Genomic DNA, 24,916 nt, shown 5'->3' with positions numbered 1-24,916 from the left:
ACTGTTTTCCTAAAAGGGGCCCCTCTATATTTCATCTGTCAAAGTTGCTTTTCTTTCTTTCAACAATGCTTGATTGTTTTCACAAAAATTCAGGTTCCATAGACAGGAGAATTCTGTATTATATTTTCCTGCCAAATTCCGATCTCTGTTTTCCTTCCCCTATGCTCACAAAGGGCTCATAACTTACTGTCAACTGTGAGGCAAACCACAAAGCTCCACTGTTGCTCAGCAAATAGGCTCTATTGGATGATGGCTTGACTGGCTGTAAAGTTTGCTTAACTGTAGCAGCAGTGGCAGAAGGCATGTGGGGTACTCTGTGTCTCCCAACAGGCCCCCAATTCCTTTATGTCTTCCACTTGCTTTTATGTCTTTATCAACTTTAATCGCTGAAGAGAGTTGTCAGTCCTTTGTGCCACGAACTGGATGCTGCTGCTGCTGCTGCTGCTGCTGCTGCTGCTGCTGCTGCTGCTGCGCTCCTTATGGATAGCTGGGGTACCCTGAGAGTTGGATGAGGTTAATTCAAAGTGATTTCCTGACACTTGACAGTGGTTCTTTGTGATCTGGGAAGGTGTCTGAGGTGTTGTCAGAGGTGTTATGCCATCAAGTTCTGAAGTGCTGGCTGAGGTGGTAGAAGACAGCAAGACAGAAGTCGAAGAACAACCATCCTGTGTGAGTGTTATATGTGTGTGTCTATTATTAGTGGCTGTTATTTTGTCCATCACTCTCTGAGTGCTGCTTAAACCGACTCAGGACTGTCAACTCAACTTAAACATTTTAGAAATGACAATAACCTTTCTTTTTATGTTCTATTTTGTTTTGGGAAGACAGTGTATTTAGAGTCCTTCCTTTAATTTTGGAGTTTTGTGAGGTATGGCAACTCTCCCTAAAGCATTCAATTTTTAACTCTTTAGAGCACTTGCAAATATTTTACTGGGAAAACTATTGTATTAAATGAATCACAACAAAAAGTGAAAAGAAAGTAATTTATTTTTGAAATATTAAGGAATTAAGCTTATTTGAGCTTCATTAAAAGGCAAAAATATCACAATTTTCTTTTTGTGATATTTTGCCTTTTAATGAAGTGTGTTCTGTTACTTGATAGTAAGTATGGCAACATAAATTTTTCAGTTAGTACATTTTGAATATTTACCAGCAAGCTCTTAATATTATTTACATAAAGACTCAGAGAAGACTGTTCTGCAGCCTGGAATTTCATACTGAACAGATTAAACAAAATGAAATATAAAGTATCATCCCCCCCCCCCCAAATGGAGTTAAAAGAGTTATTTCAAAACTGAAATCTTATATTTTGCTGTTAGGCTTCCTGTTATATACTATCTTGATAGCTTATTGTAATCAATAAAAAAATCCTTGCAGTTGTCAATGTAAATGCTATTATCACTTTTGATTTTTTTAAAAAGTATTTAGTCAGTGCAATTTATTTTTACAAGCAACCCTTCATTCATAGGTTTGTAAACATACATTTCATATGCTATGCTGCACTCCTGTCGTCACCTACCTGGGAGTAAGCCCATTGAATTCAGTTGGACTTGCTTCTGAGTAGGTATGGTTAGGATTGCAGCCTTACTTGAGCTAAGGGTAGCAGCTATGTTTAACTGATGTTGGTCATGATCTGCATGGGCAGTCAGGCACATTTTGCAGGAATTTGCTGCTTCAGTGCCAACAAATATTCTTCAGCATCACCTTCTGTTTTTGGTGTGATTGAACTTGTAGTGGAATGAAGCAATTTGATAATGATTAAAAGGAAGAGGTATGTGGAATTTATAAAATTTTCTTCCTTAAAGAAAAGTACCAAAATGGAAATACATTGTTCAGTTACAGAGGCTATAGTCCTGTGCACACTGGGAGTCAGCCGTACTGAACTAAATTAGACTTATTTCTGAGTAGACATGCTTCAGATCACACTGACATTGTGTCTTAACTTGTAAATTATAGTTTTGCAAGTGTGGTCTTCCCCCCCTGGAGCAGTTGCTAGAACAGGGGACGAAGCCATATATGAAATAGACTAGGGGTGCTATTTCATAGGCAAAAAAGTGGTAATTGGCTATTTTTATATGCTCATTCATTAAAAAGATGCTGATTTAAATATTGTCAATGAATGAGGAAAGATGAAAGATGAAAACCCAACCAAAACCCACAAAGAAACTCCAGTAAACCACCAACCTAAGAAACCTGCTCAATTCTATTGCTCATCCTGATTGCAATTGTTTCCCTTCTCTAAAACAAGGAAGATAAGTAGCCAGTAATAGTTGCATTAAAATTTTTTATTCCTATATGTCTGGAAATTACTCTAAGACCAGTACAGAAAATAACAAAAATTAATAGGAATAAAAAACTATATTGATTTGACTTCTACGTCAGACTTGGCCCTTTGTTGGGGTAAACGCATAATGATACATATGTTGAATGCAAAAGCTGAATCTATATGAATCCTACCTGCTGACGCACTCTCTTCTTCCCAAATCTTGCTACAAGTCAATACTTTTGGTGATCCTACCAGTATGAGCAGAAGCTTTGGTGATTACCCTGCCCCCCCCCATTCCACAAGTAGAATACAGAAGTTGTAATATACATACAGATTGGAGGGTTAATATGGGAGGAAGATATATGGCATAATATAATATAATATGATATATGATATGATATAATATAATATAATATAATATAATATAATATAATATAATATTGTAATGTAAAACTTTAGAGGGCTGTGCAGGTGGCTTATGTTCATGTTGCTTTCTAATCAAGCCAATTATATATAAATTTGCAATTCAAGCCCTACCAGAAAGCCAGATGAAATGCCTTAGAAAGCAGAATAAGTTCCACTCCACTAGGGTAGCAGGAGATCCATCCAGGGGTGACACACTGCCAGAAGTAGACCGGTGTCTAGGAAGGAAGTATCAGCTGTGTAGATGTCCCAGAGAAAACCAGGTTTGTGGGAGCAGGTGTGGCTCTGCCAGTTGCAAAGCCCCCTCAATTCCCAACATGTCCATGGAATTGAGAGTACCCCAGGGCTGGCATAGTCAATTGCCTTTCATTGCAGTCAGTGTGAGGGATAAAGCTGTCTCCCCCCCACCCCCGTTTCCTGCTTTGACCATAGTGAAACATCAGTTCAGTGAATCTGGTAGTTGCTTTGCCTATACGACAGGATCGCTCTGCCAAATGGCTAACTAAAATAACCCAGCTCTCATCACTGATTGCTAAATATGTTTGATATAGCTTTTGGAAAATGTCCCAAGCTCAGGCTGGGTAACTGGAGAGCACCCACCAGGAATACTTCTCTGTGTGTCTCCCTTATCCACATTGGACATTCACAGGGCACTGTCATAAATTTCCCCTGATATTTATTTATTTATTATTTTATTTATGTCTCTGATGGATTCTAGAGACACTCCAAATATCAGTAATGGACCAAAGTGTGCTTTTTGAGCCATTTGTTCATTTATAAAATTTATATTTTATCCTTCAGTGGTTGATCAGAATTTATAGGGTAGTTTCAAAAGAGTAAAAAAAAGAACAACAAATATTACAAAAGAAATAAAATAGGGCAATCAGAATAAAAAAGTGTTTTTTAGACAAGAAGAATTATAATGCCTTACTTGCCTCCCACAACAAGTTGTAAACCTCTTTCTCTGTCTCTCTGTCTCTCTCCATCCCTCTGAATGGAGGAGTTGTCATTTTAGAAAAATTAAGTAGGTGCTTAATAGTGTGCTAAATCAAGTACAGCAGGATGATGTGGGAGCCATAGAGCCTGCTTTCTAATTCTAAAAATAGGGGGCATGTGACCACTTCAAATTTACCAGTTGATTAGATTTGGCATGCTCAGAGGGGAGGAAATCTTACCATATGGATGTCCCAAGTGAGAATATGCGTATTGCTCTGACTACTTGAGTTCATAACTATGTAATGTAACTAACCTAGGTTTAATTCTGCCTACTGTGGCCCAATACTGTTTATAGGGTTTCAGGATTTGTATACAACGTTGTATGAAGGGAAGGTAGCCGTTCACACAACAGATCTTTCCTCCCCCCCTGTGTCCCTCCCCCCATAAAAAACTTATCCAAAGGATTGGGGAACCTACCAAACATTTTAGCATATGTTTTAGTGGGCTGCAGTAGTGAAAAGAGTCCTCCATCTGATTTGGAGTGATTTCAGAATGGCCCTTGATCGTCTGGAAAGGCTTTTTGAGGGATACTGGGGGAAGCAGGTGGAAGTGGAAAATCCATTGTGTGGTCTTGGCTTTCACTCATGCAACATTGGATACAACCCACAGATTTTAAGTTACTTGGTTCTGTAAATTACCAAAGTTTCATAGTATCCGCAGTTATCCTTCAGTAGACTCTTTGTCTTATGCTGCCTCAAGTCAGTGGTTTTCAAACTTTCTGACGTCAGGGAACGCTTTTCATATTGACTTTGGTGTCTCTCTACTGATGGAAGGAACCTTTGATCCAGCAGGGCCTTCTATGAGGAGAACAGGGACTGAGATGACCTACAGTGATTTCCCCTCTCCTCCCCATAGAATTCTTCTCCATTATTCTGAAGGCTCCACTAGCCCTTCTGAAGCAGATGTGGGTGGACTTCAGAGAGAGGGAACTGATGAAGATCACATCAATTCCTGTTCTGCAAATGGAAGGTTCTGAAGAGCCTTCTGTCAGCTGACAGATACCAACTGGATACAGCCCATGGTTGCTCCCTTAACCATTGCACCGAGTCATGTGGTCATGATGATTTGGGTAGCAAAATTTCAAAAGGAGGCAGTAAAGCCCAATGCTTTTTCACTGCAGACATCTCTTGCAAATGGATTGATGGCTCATAAACCATAAGAATTTGACTGCCAAAGTAATCAACATACAATGAATATTATATGTTGTTTACTTTCCTATAATAAATTATTCATGGTAAACACAAGTGGAAAAACTATTACAACAGAGAGCCCTAAGTGAAAAATTGACAACACTGGGGAAACTACAGTTCTTTCCTTTCAAATACAGATCATATGTTGAATCCTAAAGACATAGGAAAAATCAGGTCAGAGATGAAAACCACAATAAAGAACAATTTTATTTTCAGCTCTTATGTACCACATCAGGCACAATGAGGAAACATTTCAGTTGTGTTCTGTTGTATAAGGAAGAACTAACTTTAAAATACTAACATGCAGAGCTTGTTAATTTGAATTAACAGAAAATTGGATTAACAAGTGTTAAGCATGTATTTTGAACAGTCCTGTCTTCAAAAGTGTTACTGGTTAAAATTATTTTAAAGCTACATTCTCTGTGCTCTTGTGAAATATCTTGCTTTTAATGTAATGAATGAGTTTTTATACATGATGTTTGTTGCATGAATGTGCATTAAAATAGAAGTAGACAGTCGGACAGATTTTCACACATCTCTCCTTCAGGAGTATGATATGGACAAGGCAGTTCTTCCTGGCAGTGTGCCATTTTGAAATGATTCTTATGTTTCTAGCTTGTTCAGTCCTATACACTTGTCTGGTTTGCACAACGTGGTAAGCCAAATTATGGCTTACTGGGACCATGCAAACATGTGGGCTCCCAGACAGGAGCTCACACCCACTTAGTTGCACTCCCTGTTCAGTAAGAGAGGCAGCTCTCTCTTCTTCCTGCTCAGGAACATTTCATTGCCCGTTTTGTAGACTGAGTCAGTCCAGAGACCAAGAGGCTGCGGTTATTATTTATTTTAATTCTTTAATATATATGTTGTTGTTTAGTCATTTAGTCGTGTCCGACTCTTCGTGACCCCATGGACCAGAGCATGCCAGGCACTCCTGTCTTCCACTGCCTCCCGTAGTTTGGTCAAACTCATGCTGGTAGCTTCGAGAACACTGTCCAACGATCTCGTCCTCTGTCGTCCCCTTCTCTTTGTGCCCTCCATCTTTCCCAACATCAGGGTCTTTTCCAGGGAGTCTTCTCTTCTCATGAGGTGGCCAAATTATTGGAGCCTCAGCTTCAGGATCTGTCCTTCCAGTGAGCACTCAGGGCTGATTTCCTTAAGAATGGAGAGGTTTGATCTTCTTGCAGTCCATGGGACTCTCAAGAGTCTCCTCCCAACACCATGATTAAAAAAGCATCAATTCTTCGGCGACCAGCCTTCTTTATGGTCCAGCTCTCACTTCCATACATCACTACTGATATATATATAATGTAACGGTCAAAACCCCCATAAAAGCTTGCTGGGATAGGGGAGTTTTTATCAGGTGTCAAAAGCTCACCTGAGTCAGCATCAGAAGAGAGGGTGTTCTGTAGGCAGGGCCCCATTGCAAAGTAAGCTCTCTCCCAGGTTGTTGCATAAGATAAGAATGTCCCTTAAATGCAGGACAACCAGGTGGGCTGTACTTTCAGATCTTAGTACATGAGTAGGTTTGTATGTGAGGAGATGGTTCTTCAGATTTCTAGGTCCCAAGTTATTTGGGGTTTTATAAGGTCCCACCCACAGCATTATTTCATTCCTCATAGGAATCCATGTGCTTTCAATGTATGGTGCAGATGCAGCAGTCATCACTAGCACCTTAAATTTGGCTTGGTAGCTAAATTGCTAGCCAGCACAGTTCTCTCAGGATTGTATACTTTGCCACATGCAAGCAAGTCCTGACAGAGTGGCTGCAGCTATGTGCTTCACCACATAGGTGAAAGCATACATTTGGCCTTAGCACCAATTGATATGTGTAACTATTCAGAAATTTAAAATATGGTGACAGTATTGGAGCAATGTCGGAATTGGCAGCTCACTCTATTTCTAGTCTGTGTCATTTTCACTTCTCTCCAATCACAGTTCCTCATGAATCAGAGGTTGTTAGGTGTGTGTTTTTTTTAAAAAAAGAATCTGCAGGAAAACTTGCATATAAACACACAATTAAATATATATTTTATAAACCTATTTTCTCTCTATATGCATTTCTAACTGTATGTTCTCCCAGAATGTGCATTCTTGAACATATTTTGATAAATTTTTGAGCCCCAAACTGCAGCTGAATATTCAGGAGTTCCAAAAACTAGTAGATTATTAAGTTTGGATTCACATACTAATCAGAATTTGCAAAAATCAAATTTCCTAAGTATTGCTAGGCCACAGCAGCAATTTCTGGTAGAAGCTGGTCCATTAGGGCAAATAGGATATTACCCTACCCACCTCAGTCTGTTCCCATCCATCTCTCACCTGTCTGCCTTTTTACAACCAAGTAGTGTTGCGCCTGTACAACTGATCAGGGAGGAGGATGGAGAAAAAACTAGAACTAGTTCACTGTGCCCATCATTGGGCAGGACCTCATCTACTGTCCATCTCCTTGCCTTCTGCCTTACAAGCCCCAATGGGCACCAGCCACCGCTGATCATTTCCATGTACTAATGTTCTGTTTAGTGGGAGATTAATTGTCAGGTTGTGTGTGTTGTTTATAACTGTGGGAAATGGGGGGGGGGTATTTTTATATCAGCTTTAATGCTACTTGTGCTATTTACTTATTGCCTCTATTTGCATGTCTTGAGGGCAGTTAGAAACATGCCATCTGTTTGTTGTTCTGAGAAGTATGTCATTTATTAATGGAAGTGAGATTGTGAGGAAACCCTCAAATTTCCTCTTCAACTAAGCAGTGCACATTTTACCGGTGGAAGTTCCTTATTGTCTTTTCTACTAAAAGAGATGCTGTTTAATATACTGCATGTTTTATACAGGAGGTTAGTTTCTACTCAGGAAAGTTTTATATTTTATTCTTAACAGTAGTTACATTTCACTAGTGAATCTGGTGCAGGGTCTGTAAAAGTCTTCAGTCTCTCTAGGGAAGAATGGTCCTGGATGTCTGTAAGATATCATGTTGTGTGGTTCAGTAAATGTGAGGCACAGAGCTATTTTTATTACTCACTGAAGGCTGTTTTAGCCCAAGTCACAAATTCCAACATGAGGGCGGGCACTGTTAACTTTGCCTGCCTAGCCTACTGTGTTTTGAAGTTGACTCATAGATATTTAGTGTACTGAGTTTTCCTTTATTTCAAGATACCACTGTATTGTTAAAGTGTATTTTGAAAACCTGCATATGTGTGCAGTTGGTCAACATATTAATCTGGAGAAGTAAACATCCATATGTGCATTCTAGTAATTAAGCAAACAAAAACAAAACTAGGCATCAATCACCTGGGTGAAATTACTTGGTCAAAGTTAATGTTTGACTTGTTTAGTTTGCAATATTGTACAGCACCCTCGTTAGTCGCACAGTATGGGCTACAAGCAGTTGGCATTAATATGTCAGGGCTGCTTCGCTAGAGGAGTACAGTTGTGAGTGAGTGTCTCTCTCTGTGTGTACACACACACACACACACGGAGAGAGAGAGAGAGAGAGCGCTAGAAAAGCAGACAGAATGCTCATACAGGACTGACTGGAGTTGCTGCAGAGCTTGGCCACCAAATCAGCAAGTTGTTTTAGTTTGGAGTTTGATAGTGCTGAATGCTAGAAATAAGGTCTCAGATAGAAGGCAATGTCACTCTAGTGCAGAACTTTTCAAACTGTGTGTTGCGCGAATGCTCCCCGTGCTCCTCCCAGGGCTGTTCAACCTCCTGTTTGCTGGTAAAGCTGAATTACTATGTCGCAAAATGATGCATGTCTAAAAAGTTTTCACCAACATGAAAAGTTTGGAAAGTTCTGCCCTAGTGTGTGCTGGTTTTGCCTCTAGTCTACTGAGCTTGGGAACAGCATATCTTCCAACACCTTGAGGGTGTGAAAAACCAGGACACACTCTTATGGGGCTCCACGAGTCATGTGACCAACATGAAATTGCAGCTCCAGAAAAAGTGTTTGGGGTGAGATCATGGCACACAAAATGCTCACTGTGCTTTGCATGAAAAATCGGGACAGTTGAGGGATATGGGAACAGGCAGGCCTGGCTCTGTATCACAGTCTGTAAGCATACATAGATGGTAGAGAAAATTATAATCATTATCATTAAATGTGTCTTTTGTGATGCCCATGCTACATGTTACCCCTGAGCCGTAGGAGGCTATCTACAAGGTTTAGTGTCCAAATATAGCAACACAAAAGTATTCTTACGATGCCCTCCCCCCATTTGCTAGCACCTGAATTTGCACATGCTATTGGACATTAAAATGAAGACATCTTTGCATAGCTGGACGGATGTGTTTATTCTTGAGAAAGATTTACATTTTCTCTTAGTAGCTTTGTGGTAATTATGTTTGCACTTAGCTGATCACCAGTTGTGCATTATTACAATGGAAGGTGACAATTTGATTGTCCTCAGTTGCAGAAACAAGTAATTTTACGTTCAGCAAGGTGTCAGGTAACACTGCCTCACAGTACTAAGAGCTCCTGGCAGTGTGGTTTGGCACCTATATTTAACTGCTTTGTTGCTTGTGTAACCTCTGTTGAATCAGAAATACCATGCTTGCATAGTAGGCTTTAAAGTAAACTAACAATCTACAACTGCACTGTAGCACCCATTGTTTCATTTTGGACCAAGGTACTAATTTGGTGTTTTACTAGAAAGTGATTACAGATATGCTTGAAATTGACACTTTATTTGCTGATCTGGAACAAAAGGTATTGCTGAGATGTGGAATGAAGTGCTGGGAATCAGTTTTTAAGATACTGGACAAGAAAAGTGTTTTGCTAAGAAGAAAGAAGTGCTTTGCATGAAATATATATATATTTATCACTGACTGTGTCTTAATGTGATGCAGTCTGTACCTTCAGCTTTACTCCACTCCTGAAAGCCACGTAGATGAGACAAAGCACATAAAGGTACCTTCAGCTGATAAATTGGGAAGAAATATGGATTTCAAATATCTTTCACAACCCCACATAATTTAAGATTTTTTTGTTTACTTTTCTTCAAAAACAGTTCTGTTGAGTTTCCTTGAGAGGTGTTTTATTTATTTATTAAATTTATTTCCCACATTTCCTCCCAAAGGAGCCTAGGGTGGCATACATGCCAGGGATAAAACAATGCAGTTATTTTCGGCTATTGCCTCAAAATATAACAATCCAAGGATTTTTAGGGTTTTGGGTTTTTTTGGTAGAACTTCAGCAAGGGCAGGTGATTATTTATGTTACCTAGAACTCAGAGTAGTGGTTAACTGTGACTCCCCCCTTTTAATACTAATGGTCTATACAGTTTTTATGTATACTTTCTGTTTTGTTACAATGGCTGCTAAAGAAGCAAGTGAAAAGCAGAGCAAGGACTGTTGCTCAGTCTGTTGCCAGCACCCTTACTATTGTTCCCAATTAGAAAATGTCTAGCTGAAGGCTCTGTCTGTCTTTCTCTCAATCTGTGTGCGTGTCAGTAAGAAATCAGATATGCAGAGACACATGGCAGAGTCATACGACTTTAAAGGCAGGCAGCACAGAGAAGCTAATACTAACCACTTAAACAGAGGTAGTTACATGATGTAACATTATCAGGAGAAACAATTCATGAGTCAAAGCATTCCGAGGCATACGAGCTCCAGCCCCAAGAACAAGCTTAGGCTGTATAAATAAAGTGACAGGAATATTATCAGCTAAATATAAACTGCAGAAAATATTAACTTCTGGAGTTCTGAGTTGTATGATCAGTGTTTCACTAGTCTTCAGCACATCGGGTGTTGCGTTCTGACCTGAAAAACCGCCCTGCCTCCCAATTTATGCATGACATCACTCCTACCCCACTTTCTACTTACCTTCATGTATTCTACACTGTTCAGGACTGGCCCCACCATTCAACCGGTGGAACCATGCCAGGGGCACAGGGAGAGTAAAATAAAGCAGGACTTGGTGTCTGAATGTTGCATAAAGTAAATTTGATGGGGGCACAGTGTGGAAGATGGAGAACTATTTTCTTTGGTCTGTCATGAATCTTCCAGCTTTCAGATTAATTGGATGGCCCTGAGTTCTAGTTATGAGAGAATTCTCTCCCCACCCTTCTCCCCACCTTGCACATCACATATCTAAACATAGTAAATATTCTTCTTTTTTTCATAGCTGTTTTTATTATACCTGTTTTATAATACACTCCCCCTTACCTAGAAGTGAGACCCATTGAATTTAATGGGACTTCTGAGTAGACATAGCTATGGGTTGTAGCCTTACATGAGTTTACTGAAAAACAGCCAAATGCTGAGATACCAGAAGTAAACAACAAACAGAATTACAGAATTCCTTGTGCAAACTGCTGAACCAAACATCATTGTCATAGTTTTCTGTTTGGGAATTACGTGTCAGGATACAAATCCCGCTGTATAGGCAGCCACTCCTGTATGATCTCGTCCCTGTCATGTACGCCCCTTGTAATTGGATACCATGCGTTATAATTTAAGGAAGTAACTATTTGTTATTAAATGTCAGGTGGATTACAGCATTACTTCAGCAATTCATTATGTTTCTGAATTTACGGCTAGATAATACATTTTGGCAGAGTCAGGGTTCCAAATAATCTGGCACCAAGATTAAGATTTCCATTTTCTCATTCTAATTAAGCCATGCTTCCTGGAAATGGGTATTCTTCTAGGGCACAGATGTAGCAAATAATTTCTATGTCTGATTTGTGGAGCTGCTTCCAGAGCAAAATAAATGACTGCTGATTTGCTGAAACAAGTGAAGCTACACCCGTCTGGATCTATTCATGGAACAGAAGTGACGGAGTACATAACAGACAGTGCCATTAAATTCACAGGTGCACAAAACATTTTTTAACAACTCCATAAGATCACCTTACCTTGCAAGTAGAAAAATAACACAACATGGAGAAGGTTGGGAAAAATGTTCCTTCTAATTCACTAATTTCCTTATTAATTTTTTTTTTCTTTTTTGGTAGGGGGTAGCATTAAAATCCACAATCTTTCACTGCAGATTGAAGTGGTATAGTTCACTCTTGAGTCTTAGGAACATTAGCATCTGCATTTTTATATTACCTGGTTCAGTGTGAGTCTGAATCCGTTAAACCAGTGGTAGCCAACATGGTGCCCTCCAGATGTTTAGGACATCAGCTCCAGGCTCCATTGCTAGCAGTCAGGTATGTTGGGAGTTGTAGGTTGCGTTCAAACAGGACTTCATTCTCTTTTCCTGGCATTTCCTTCCCTGACAATTTCTTCATATTGTGTGATCTTTCACACAACGTAAAACCCACTTCTGGAAATCTAGTGGAAGTTTAGTGCTCATTTCCATGCCAATGGTTTCCAGGAAAAAACAACAACAATCCCATTAACTTGGGAAATCATGGGAGTTTTGCACTGTACATTCACGTGGCAAAATTTGTAGCAGTGTCCCAGCATACGGTTCTTTCCCATCATTTAAAATTTAGCACAGCATGGCAGTATGTTGATGAAAATGTCATGGTTCCATAATGCAACAGTGTGAAAAGTAACATTAGAAAACGAGACTGAAGTGCTGGCATTACAACTAATAAAACTAAGCAATAAGCTCCACATCTGAATGCAGCTGTAGTCCAAAGTATTTGGAGGGTACCACTTAGCTGTCCCTGCATTAGATGGATGGGGGCATAGATGGAAGGATTGAGGCCTTTTCTGTAAGATCAGACCCAAAGAGACTCAGGAGCCAGAACTCTTAACCAGGTCCAGCTGCAACATGCTGCAGATACCAGTGGTTAGGTGTTAAAGTTGAATAGCTTAGTAAGGAAACCTGATTCAACAGTGGAGGTAGGTGATTTTAGAGTTCTGTACTTTGCAGAGAGAAATTTATGGTTTAAAACCAGGCCTAGGAGCAGGAATGGAAATCAAAGCAGTAGTGCAGAGAGCAAGAACAGATATCTGGCTGAAAGAAGGTGACAGTCCAGACCAGGTTGTTAATTGAAGAAATGTGAGGTTTGTAGCAGGTCATCCATGATAAGAGGACAAGCCATCATTGCTGGCTCTAACAGTAATAATATTTACTGGGTTTGAAGAAATGTACTGGACTAATATATCTGGCAAATTGTTCCTTGGGCAAGGATGCTAGATTGAGGCTGCCAAAACCCCAATTTCAATACAGTGGTACCTCGCAAGACGAATGCCTCGCAAGACGAAAAACTCGCAAGACGAAAGAGTTTTTCGTTTTTTGAGTTGCTTCGCAAGACGAATTTCCCTATGGGCCTGCTTCGCAAGACGAAAAACGAAAACGTTTTGCAAGTTTGTTTCCTTTTTCTTAAAACCGTTAATACCCAGGGTGCATTGCTTGAAGAGGTGCAGTTGCAACTTGACTTCGAGGAGCAACTAATAGCACGCGGTGTGGTAGCCTTTTTTGAGGTTTTTGAAGACTTTGGTGATTTTGAAGACTTTGGGAAACCGTGCTTCGCAAGACGAAAAATTCGCAAGACGAAAAAACTTGCAGAACGAATTAATTTCGTCTTGCGAGGCACCACTGTATCACGTTCCTACAGCCTACAGTATTTTGTATTGCTTTGCAGTTCAGCCTTTCCACATGAGGGATAATAGATGGCTTCCAAGAAGAGGAGTGCTATTAGTATCACGACACAATTATTTTGTCAGAACACTTTTACTGACATTGTGAATTTTGTTTCTGTTTGTTCATTCATTGGATAACGTATTAGAGGTATTTCCCCCATATGTTGTGGGAATTCCAAATGCCATCTAGGAATTCTGAAAGTGCGCTTTGGATTATTTGAAAAACACACTGGATGGAAAGTTTCTATAAGCTCAGGCTTCTCACAAAAGGGACAGGAATAAAGATTACTTTTGCGAAGTCTTGTCTTTACCTGGGTCAGCAGCTTTTACCAGACAAGCAAACCATTACACATGTGAAAAGAACTTTCACATGTATAATGGTTTGCTTTCACATGTATAATGGATGAATTTTGTATGTGCAGAATTGACACTAGGTAGAGAACCTCTGTGCAAGAGTCACAGATTATCTGCTTGCAGAATTTACCAAATTACATACATACACATCTTCCTGCCTTCCTTCCTTCTTCCTATGTATATACTTTTTTTGTTTGTATGCATGCATGTATGTATGTACGTATGTATGTATGTATGTATGTGTATATATATGTATCTATCTTGTGGGGACCCTTCACATCTCAGCATGGCATGGTGTCATACAGTTTATTACAGCAATGTCCCCTCAATGTCATACAATGTATCCCCCCTGACAGTCACTTAATGCAGTGGCTGTAATTTCCTCTTATTCCTCTATTGCACAGTATTATAAACAGATTTTTAAAAACGAGCATCAGACAAATTGGATGCCTCTCCTTTTATGACTGTACCACTGTAGACACTTGTTTCTAGGAAAGTGGAATTGGATCCATTTGATTGCATTTAAATTTTTCATGCTTCAGCAGTTTGTCTGGGAGCACAGTAAAGAAAAACCCCACAAGTGAGAAGAGTTTAGAATAATAGAACTTGATTTTGTGTATTATAGCAGCACCATTTGCGCCGCTTTAGTTAGGGTTGTGTCAGCACTTCCATTATAAATCCCTGTTTTCAGGGGTTATAAGTGGCGAGGGATTCTTTTCTAAAAAAATAATTTTTTTGGAAAAAACAACTTCTAGAAAAGAACTGATTTCACTGTCATTATAAATTTGTTACGCACAAAAATAATATTAGGTAAACGAAAAAGTGGCACAGTGTCAAACCACTTTTAGAATAGGGGTGATTTGCATTTTTATTTTTTAAAATAGTACTGAGAATGCCAGAAAATACCTTAGGATCATGTTGATCTGGGTTGGGGAACCCTTGCCCTTCCAGATGTTGCTGGACTTACAGCTCCCCTCACTACCAACTAAGATGACTGGTAGCGAAGCATGATGGGAAATCTACTGCCACCACATCTGGAGGACCACAGATTCCGACCAGATGTAGATGGTCATAAACCTGTTTTTACAAACTTTGGTAAGTTCTTCAAGATCCCAGTTGTGCTCCCCCGCACTGGCCCTATTCTCTAGAATGGAACCACATGGTTCTGTGATTCTTTTTCAACAGTTTCCCCCCTGAAAAAAGAAGTTTAAAGGGGAAGACCACTGTGGGAAGAAATAGGCTTCTTCTCCCTTCCCTCTTGTACCACACTCCTGCTGAAAATTACTCTTCCAAAGCTGGCTTGATCTCACTGGGTAAAAAAATAAAAGTATAATTGTCAATTTTGTGTAGAGTGGCTTTGGGCAGCAATATGGCATAAGGAGAAAAGGGTTAAGAAGCCCCTCCCTTCAAACTGCAGCTTCAGTGGCTAAAATTTGTAACACAATATGAAACAATTGCTTAGGAAAGTTCTAAACTTTATGGCCCATTTGAAAATCTTAAAAAACCATTGAGGGCAACACAAAATAGTGACATAACTGGTGATTCTCATATCCCCCCCCCCCCGCCCAAAGGTAGCCTAATTCAAAGCAAAGAAACACTTATTTTAAAAATACTAATAAAAATTGGGAGAGGCAGGGGGCCCATTGGAGGAGCCAAAAGGGTGTGTCTGTGTGAAGGCACCACATTGCCCATGGGTTTTAACAGAGGGAACCCCAAGCTCAAAATAATAAAATACCTCATGGCATGCTGGATCAACATCAATAGCATTAAGCTTGACACAAATGCCCATAACTTTGTCCTCAAAGTGGCTTGCAAAGTGGTCACAGCAGGTATTCCAGGGCTCCAAACCACCCTTGCCTCCAACAGCATACCTCCTTCTGTCCGTGATTTGTCATGATTGAGGCATCCTGTCTTCTACCCCCGTTATTTCCACCTGGGACATGCTGTTTTTTTTTTAAAAAAAAGACCACCCAGACTGCCTATTCTGTAGCTCAGCGGTGGGGTACGTTTGGCCCATGGTCCTAATTAGACTTGATAGGTCTGCCTATTTGGTACATCTTGCTATTTGGCACCTGCCCTACATCTGACATCTGGTACAAGGCAGGTAAAGATATGGCTGTGCCAAAATGGGTTTTGTAGGCACAAATAAGCAGCTGAAAGATGGCACCTGCAAAGCCTTGCAAACTTGGCTTTGCAACCTCTTAAAGTCGGCCGATCATCACATTTGGCAATGGCTTGCAAAGCACTTTTTATGGGGCTTCACAAGTACAGTTGGCTAATCATCAGGTCTTATGGTCCACTGTGGACCAGGATTCACAAACCTCAACAATCAGCTGATTTGTCAGCACTTTGTGGTCTGTACATTTGCATCTTTTTTTTTAAGTCACCAGATATCATTGTGGCATCAGCTGCTTGACAGGTGGGCAGGTCTACCTGCTGGATCCACTTCCTCCCTCCCTTCCCTTCTCTAGTTGGTATATTTCTTAGCCGTATAGGGACAAAGTGCAGCAGCTGGAGTGCAAATAGCATAAGTTTGTACAGTACCCATAGCTCTATTTAGTGCTCAGGCAGTTTCAAAAGTGCAGCTAAAGAGCATATTTCAGGAGTATTTGGTGTGGTTTTATTTTGTTCATTACAATAAATATAGCAGTGTCTATAAGACAGGCGCTATAGGCATCATAAAATGCAAACAGACTTTTGTTTATTCTGCATAACTAGCACCTAGGCCAATTTAACTACAGTGGTACCTCTGGTTACGTACTTAATTCGTTCTTGAGGTCTGTTCTTAACCTGAAACTTTTTTTAACCTGAAGCACCACTTTAGCTAATGGGGCCTCCCGCTGCCGCCATGCTGCTGGAGCACAATTTCTTTTTCTCATCCTGAAGCAAAGTTCTTAACCCGAGGTAATATTTCTGGGTTAGCGGAGTCTGTAACCTGAAGCGTATGTAACCTGAAGTGTATGTAACCCGAGGTACCACTGTATTTATTGCAACACTGACTCAGTATTTCAGGGATGGGAAACCCTTTTTAAAAATACCTGAGAGTCACATTCCATTCTGTGCAACCTTCTGGAAGCCTTCCTGCCATCTGAGGCAGTTGCTTCACCTGACATTATTGGTGGACCATCACTTATTGGTAGATGATGCTCAGATTCGAATCCTCTGTTCTGATACATGCAGTATTGACAAAAATAGGACAAAAATAGTGACAAAAATAGGAATAGCTTATGAAGTTTCAGGATCTGGTGGTGTCTTATCCTGCAGATTATGTGTCTGTGTGTAGATAGATAAACAGACAAAAAGCTGGGCATATAAGTGTTTCTGCACAGATATACTAGATTTATAGCAAAACTTGGCAATTATGATAAAAAACATTTTCATGTTGTTTAACATTTATTTTTAAGTATCCTGAGTAGATATATTGTTTAAGGTGTATTTATCTGTGCATTGAATAGTTGTTTACTAATGCGTCCTTATCAACATTGACATATGTATGTATAAATAAACAAATATGAAATGGAAAGAAAAGATGTTTCCACTGTAATTGCACTGTTAACTCGGTAGCTTTCAGAACGGTCACTTGAGGAATTACCCAAATCCTGTTTATGAAACGGAGGTGAAGTCTTTCCAGATTAATTATATTCAGCATGTAATTTCTAAACTTCACTCTGAATTTTGATTTTCAATTAACATTCCCAATTTGAAGATAATTTTCTATTTAATGTAATTGCAGGAAATAATTTATTGGCTGATTAAGACCGAGAGCCCAGCCTTCCTTAAGAAAACACCCCCTAACAAACCAGCCTTTAAAAGCCATCTCATAGCTTTGGACAGATTTAACCTATTTTCACAGCTGCACAGTTGCATTTAATTAGGATTGTGCACTGTTATTCATTGGTGCAGTTTGTAGTTGGAATTATTCTTAAGAGACATTTTCATTTCTGGGTTTGTGTCATGATTAATTTAAACTGAAAAAAGCAGCCATAGCTTATTCCTTCTGGAAGAAGTCAGCCCTGTTTGTAATTGGAAGATGCCTGCGAATGCTCAAGTGAATAGAATCGTCTTCTAAGAACTGTTTTAAATGCACCATTGCCTTAAAACCACTGGAGATTTATTCACAATTGTACTGTGCTGGTAATCAGAATAGTGTACATTTAGCTTTCATGTTTAAAATAAGGTGGTATGTCTTGCACACTGATGCCAAATATTTGTCCGGACTTATCCCTTTCTAATGTCAGGATCCTGTGACTGCAACACTAATGTAATGGTTAAAATGTCCTTCAGTAGTTAGAATTTGAAACTGGAGAATATTTTTTTTGTCCTGACTGTTTGAAATAAACCTCCAGGATTCAGCTATTTTGTTAGTTTAGTGTAGTACATACAGTGATAACATCAAGATAATTCTGGTCATTGACAGTACTTTGGTTTGCACTCACAGTCTAAAGGTCAGCATTAAAATTATTTGTAAGGTTTGTGGTTGTTATGATTTTTATTGCATAACAGGTATCACTGTTTTGATATGTTTCAGATTTATGTCAAACAGCCTGTAATACTTCTATTTTAAAATGTATATAATTAGATTAGTTGAACCAATAATGATTTTGTTCACTGTAGGATACTAAATCTGATTCTTCTCATTAATTGTGAGAAATTTAGCATTAGCTGTTAAATCCTATGTGAAACTTGGCCTGTTACATTAAAAACTACTGTTTAAATTGGAATTAACTTAATTATTTTTCTTTACACTTGATATTTCCTTCACTGTAATATTCATGAAAGCATGTGTCAGATCTGTAAATTTAACTGTTAGTCTCAGATTTCCATCCTCTTTAATCAGTAATTATTTGTCTATAGAAACAGTACTACTGAGTTAATGATTTGCTAATTTGAAAAATGCTCATGTGGTTTCCTCTGTTAACTGATTTGCGCATTTTTAAGGAAATGGTATGAAATCAATTATTATTAAAGAGTAATTAAGGTGGAAATCTCATTCTTGAGTTATTGATGCAGTTTTCGCAATAAATATATTCTAAATTTTCTTAAGAATATCTTAAGTATATGTCCCCATCAATATCTTTGAACTGTTAGTTTACCTTAAGAGTGTCTTCTTGTTTCTTCACAAATTAACATTTTTTTATTTTCTGTTTTTATTGAAATTATTATTTTTGAACATTATCATGAGTCTGCTTCTGTGGAAAAAGGCTTAAAAAGATAATATCAAATATTCTTCTTAGAATAAAGCGGAGATTTTAAATGCATACCTTTCTTTATCATTGATCCAATACATTTGATTGTATTCCAAATTCTTCGCACCTTGTGGCAAAGGAACAATATGAAATAGAAAACTATTTTAGAAACTTAATTTTTAGAACACAAGTAATGCAAACTTCAAGAGGCAGATCCTTTATTTATTTATTATGCTCTACATAGGGCTTATTGGGAGCAGCATAGATAGTGGCTTATAGATTCTGTTTTGCAAGGGGAGCACATTCCATAATCAAGTGATCAGTTGCTTTCTGGCTTAATTGTACAAATACTCAAGTAGGCAGTTCTCACATGCTCACTTAAATTAAGCGAAGATGCAGGAAAAACCTTTGGGTTGTGAGGAAAAACTGTGTATTTACATTAGGAGCCTTTATGGTATCAAGGGTAGGAAAAATCACATACCTCTGGTATTTCAATATGATTATTCTGGCTGCACCAACCACTTCCTTCTCTGGGTTCAAGTCATAGAGGACTCACTTGTTTAAATCTGAAATTCACATGAAAGATGAGAACTTAATCCAGCTACCCCAAATTCTTATTTTTGCAGTAGTGTCTTGATCAGGGGTCAGGAACCTTTTTCAGCCGTGGGCCGGTCCACCATCCCTTAGATCTTCTGGGGAGCTGGACTATATTTTGAAATTTTTAAAAAATGAACAAATTTCTATGTCCCACAAATAACCCAGAGATGCATTTTAAATAAAAGCACACATTCTATTCATGTAAAAACACGCTGATTCCCGGACCGTCCGCGAGCCAGATTAAGAAGGCGATTGGGCCGCATCCAGGCCCCCAGATCTTAGGTTGCCTACCCCTGGTCTTGATCAAGGCTTTGTTAAGGTGAGGGATGCTCCTTGATCCATCTTTGTCACTAGAGACCCAAGTGATGTCAATGCCTAGGAGTGCATTTTGCCAGCATCAGCTGGTGTGCTACTATAAACACTAATTCTTTCCTTTGATATTGCTCCTGGGCTCCTGGCAAACCACACTTAGTTTAGGGATATGATGGTAAATCAGTTTTGGACATGGTAGCAATAATAATAATAATAATAATAATAATAATAATAATAAATTTATTTATACCCCGCCCATCTGGCTGGGTTTCCTCAGCCACTCTAGCTCCCCAACTACCTAGACCAGCTTGTAAAACCCTTTAAGGCTGCAGTGCTATGCATGCTTATCTGGCAGTAGCTCAACTGAAACATGTAAAGAGTCACTCTGTAGATGATGATAATAATAATAATAATAATAATAATAATAATAATAATAATTTTATTATTTATACCCTGCCCAACCCAGCCACTCTGGGTGGCTCCCAACAGAACACTAAAACCCTATGCAAGCAAAAGACCTCTCCCTATTTTGACTTTATTTTTTTCCTTTTGTTGTATTTGCAGCCTTGTCTTTAAATTTAATAGAATGCATCTGTGTGTTTCCTTTTCTTATCTTGTAGAAGAATGTCTTCCAAGCAGGCCACCTCTCCATTTGCAGCTGATGGAGAGGAAGCAACAACCCAGGACTTAGCATCACAGGAGCAGGAAGAAGGCAACAATGAAGAGCTTGTGGCTTCCCATCTGCCTCTACACACCCTATTGCACAACAAACCTCACTCCGAGGAGCTACCAACTCTAGTCACTACAATCCAACAAGACGCTGACTGGAACAGTGTTATCTCAACCCAGCATAGAATGGTATGTCCTAAATCTGTGACAACCTTTGGAGTGTTGCTTTAGGCAACTCTTCTTAATCATGATATTTTCAAACTGAAATGACACAGTGCGTAAGAGATCAATGTCAGTAAGCTAAGCAGTTCCTCTTATATGTATACAGGTCTTCTGGAATGAAGTCATGGGATTAGTTCACTGCCAAAAGGAAATTGCCCCTGTTTATCATCATTTTCTTTCCGTTTCCTAATTTAAGTCTTGGCACCTTTCACCTTATCAATATTGTATTGTGTCTGTGGTCATGGCTATGAAGACTCTGTCAGTGATGGCAGAGCTGATACACTTGAATGTAATGCTAATTTCTTCAGGGAACTAAAGCAGCTTCCACCAGCCTCCAGATGCTTGGACTACAGTTCCCATTGTCTTTGACTATTGACCATATTGACTGGGCAGGTAGAAGTTGTAGTCTAACACCTGGAGGTTAGAAAAGGCTGTTCTAAAGTGTATTTGAGCTCATCAAAGCTAATTGCCTCTTTCTTAGTATGAGATCTTACTGCCATGATAAGAGTTACACCCTATTCACCATGCAGATAACGTCATGTCTTGTTTGGTTTCACAACTCTAATGACTGATGTGTTGTTCTTTTAAGTTCATTGGTTTCAGACCTGCCAGTGGAATCCTGCACTGCAGAGGTGACTCTTGTCTCACCTACCTTCTTTCCAGGACCAATGATCAAACACCTTAAATAATGTAATATTTACTTGGCAATGAAGAGGAGAGAATGGCAAAAGCCATGTTATCTCCTTCTCATCCCTCATACTTATAATTGGACTTTGGACAAAAGCACCCAGTGCTTAAATGGAGGGCATCTCTCTAGAGCAGCTTGGTTAACACAATGAAACTTGTATAAAACATAGTGAGGGAACATTCTTTCAGGCTGCATGTGACACATCAGTTTGTGGGAAATTATTTCTATCTCTTTGTTAACCTGCAAACTTCAGATACACAGCAGCAGATGTGCTGATAGTTGGATAAAATGTGTCCCCTCCCCATAATTGTGAGAGAACTCCTAATAGGATTCCCAGACCTGCTGTGTTCCCCCAAGGTACAAACTATCTACTCAGGCTGTGTGATGAGAGAAAAATGTGTCCCTGAAGCCAGGTGTTAGGAGCTTAAAAAATTAAATGTGATCAAACATATATCTTATACAGTAACTGAACCTTTTATGTTCTTTGAAAAGTGGAGAGAGGAATAGTAAAGAACTCAAAAGGAGATGGGATGGGGGGGACGGTGTGGAACGGAATCTACATTTCAATATATTTGCAAATCTTCCTCCAGATTTACTTCTCTTTTTCTGGGGGAGGGGGTGGGTGGGACGCAACTTCATGTCAATACTTGCTCTTCCTTCAAGAAGCTGAAACAGCCACAAGTTACTCTCCCATTATCAGATTTCTGAAACAGGTGCATGAACTTTGCTCAAGTGACTTAGCTTTCTGGTTTCACTTTTCTTGTTTCTGAAAAATACCCCAGCCTTCTTGGATAAAGTTCCTGAAAATCATTAGTAGTTAACCACATGTCCCTAAGGAGAGATCCAGTAGGCTGTACATAATTCTTCACCTAAGTGAGGACTGCCTGTGAGTGGTAGTAGTTGGTCCTAAGCAGAAACTGAATTCCTGAAGCTTACAGGAAAAAAACCAAAAATCATGTCGCTTGAAATTATAAATGTCGATCAGTCAGAAAAAGTGGCCGATATCTGAACTAATGGGGAAATACAACAGCTTAGGGATTGACTGCAGCATTTAACTTTCAGTTGACAGGTGGGATCAAATACACCCTGACATAGGGTGGGGTGGGGGAAATGCATAAAAAACGTTTGTGTTGGTCTTCCACAGTTCAAGGTGTGAATTGCCATGTAGTCTTTCAATAGCTCTCCTTGGAAATCTAATTGAAAATTGATGTTTTTATTCTTGCAGCTTTGGGGGTCAATTCTACTTCTCTTACAATGGCAGAAACAACTTTAAAACCATTCACACCAAATGCTAGAGGGGTGTCAAAGTGACACTGAAAGGTGCTGTTTATTTTCAGGTGTACCATGCTTAGCCTAGAGCAAGGAGCACAGAGAATGAGAAAAAGCCTTTCCTCCTGCAAATGGGGGGAGGGGTTGTGGGTGGGAGCTGAGCTCCGCCTCAAGCAGGGGGCGTTAGCCCCCTGCCACCTACTTACCTGGCTGGCGCATCACACCCACGGGCAAGTGCCCAACCAGGTGCCTTGGAAGGGGCATGGACTGCAGCTTAACTCGCTGCTGCGCCAGCCACGCGGCCCTCACTTTTCGCCGTCCTGTGTTTGTGATGTGTGGAAGGGCTAGGTGTGGCCATCACCTACGCCTTCAATTTTGGGTATTCCGTTAAAGCAATCCAGTGGTCGTGTATTCTGTCCGATGCCTGTGTGGCGGGAGGCCATGGCACGACCCTCAGTGACATCAGGGGAGAGCTTATAGTTGGATTAGCATCAACAGGCTCCACCTACTGGTGAATAAACCCCCCTTTTAGACTCACCCCTTTCCGAGTGGGTGGAGTCAACTGACGTGATCCAATGCCTAAGCCAATACCTTTTCACTTGCTGTAATCAATAAAGTTGTGGCCTTTTCTTGCCCATTAACCTTACATCACATGTCCGTGTGTTTTCATTCCACTACACGGGGATCGGGTCCTCGAACCACAACAATACCTGTTATACATGTTATTAAGGGCCAGTAGTATCCAACAGGTTTACAAAATCCCTTTACAAATCTGAATTATAAGAACATTCTCCCCAATTATAATCTTCCATGTCTGACAGCACATTTGAATTTATTTATTTTTAATCATAGCTATCATAATGTGCAAGACTTACAAATTTGGATTTTTGGGTTGCTGCAACCCCAACTGCATTTGCAGATGTCTGCAAGCAAGCAACCTCAAAAACCTGTACATGTCCACTTTTTTCTGTTTACAAAATGTCTTGTTCAGGGTTGCCAGACAGCTCCAGCAGCTCAAAACCTACCACAGACAGTGATTGAGAAACCAGCAACACATTTAAAGGTTTCTTTAATGTAAGCAACTGATAACATGGGAATTAGCTAAGAACAATCTCTCTCTGGTTGGCACATTGGGGGGGGGGGAACCACTCCAAAAATTCTCCCAGAATTGCTTGTACACAGATCCAGAAGTGCTTTTAGGTGTGAAGAAAACCTAAATGATTTGTTGGGCAATGATTTTAAGGATTGTTCTGCTTTAATTGATTTGTTATCTTCGTGCTGTTGTGTTATGATTATTTTGTAGTTTCATTTTGTAATTTGCATATTCTTTGTAAGCAGATTTAGATATAAATGGGATGTGACTAATAATTATGAATGATAAATACAAATTGCAGAATCCATAGGTACTAAAGTCATGGACATGTAGTTATCAATCATTCTCCAGAGTCAGATGCCTAAGCCCTAGGACTGAATTCAGCAATAAAACCTCACCTGAAAGTGAAGTCCAGAACCTCAGAGTGGGCACCAATCAGTCCCCCCTTTCCATAGGACCCAACTCCAGGAGGCCGTGGGTGCTTGGGCACCCACAATAATAATTGGATCCCTTCCAATCGGGATTCAGGCCTCATCATGGGACTGAAACTGCCTTGGTCGCGCTGGTTGATGATCTCCGACGAGCTAGGGACAAAGGTGAGAGTTGTTTCCTAGTTCTGCTGGATCTCTCAGCGGCCTTTGATACAATCGACCATAACATCCTTCTGGACCGTCTAGAGGGGCTGGGAGCTGGGGGCACTGTTATACAGGGGTTTCGCTCCTTCCTCCTGGGCCGTGTTCAGAAAGTGGTGGTGGGGGATGAGTGTTCAGACCCCTGGGCCCTCACTTGTGGGATGCCTCAGGGTTCCGTCCTCTCCCCCATGCTTTTTAACATCTATATGAACCCGCTGGGAGAGATCATCAGGGGGTTTGGACTGGGTGTCCATCAATATGCAGATGATACCCAGCTCTACCTCTCTTTCAAATCAGAACCAGTGAAGGCGGTGAAGGTCCTGTGTGAGTGCCTGGAGGCGGTTGGAGGATGGATGGCGGCTAATGGATTGAAGTTGAATCCTGACAAGACAGAAGTACTGTTTTTGGGGGACAGGGGGCGGGCTGGTGTGGAGGACTCCCTGGTCCTGAATAGGGTAACGGTGCCCCTGAAGGA

General features: G+C 40.0%; 1 protein-coding gene across 17 annotated transcripts in view; it reads left to right on the top strand.

Annotated features, from left to right (window-relative positions):
- SOX6 (SRY-box transcription factor 6) overlaps nucleotides 1-24,916 on the top strand; it is a 466,488-nt gene that overhangs the window by 178,757 nt on the left and 262,815 nt on the right. For 16 of the 17 annotated variants that reach the window (XM_080975160.1, XM_080975165.1, XM_080975162.1 and 13 more), the window contains one exon: nucleotides 20,489-20,726. The exons of the other annotated variant lie outside the window; for it this stretch is intronic. In XM_080975160.1, the coding sequence (XP_080831286.1) occupies nucleotides 20,493-20,726 (234 nt within the window). In that variant the 5' untranslated portion in view covers nucleotides 20,489-20,492. The remainder of the gene's footprint in view (nucleotides 1-20,488; nucleotides 20,727-24,916) is intronic. 17 annotated transcript variants of the gene reach the window in all.

The sequence above is a fragment of the Podarcis pityusensis genome (assembly GCF_964106645.2).
Source record: "Podarcis pityusensis genome assembly, chromosome: 1".
NCBI lineage: Eukaryota > Metazoa > Chordata > Lepidosauria > Squamata > Lacertidae > Podarcis > Podarcis pityusensis.
Note: the sequence above shows the minus strand (reverse complement) of the source record. Positions and strands in the feature narration are given on the sequence as shown.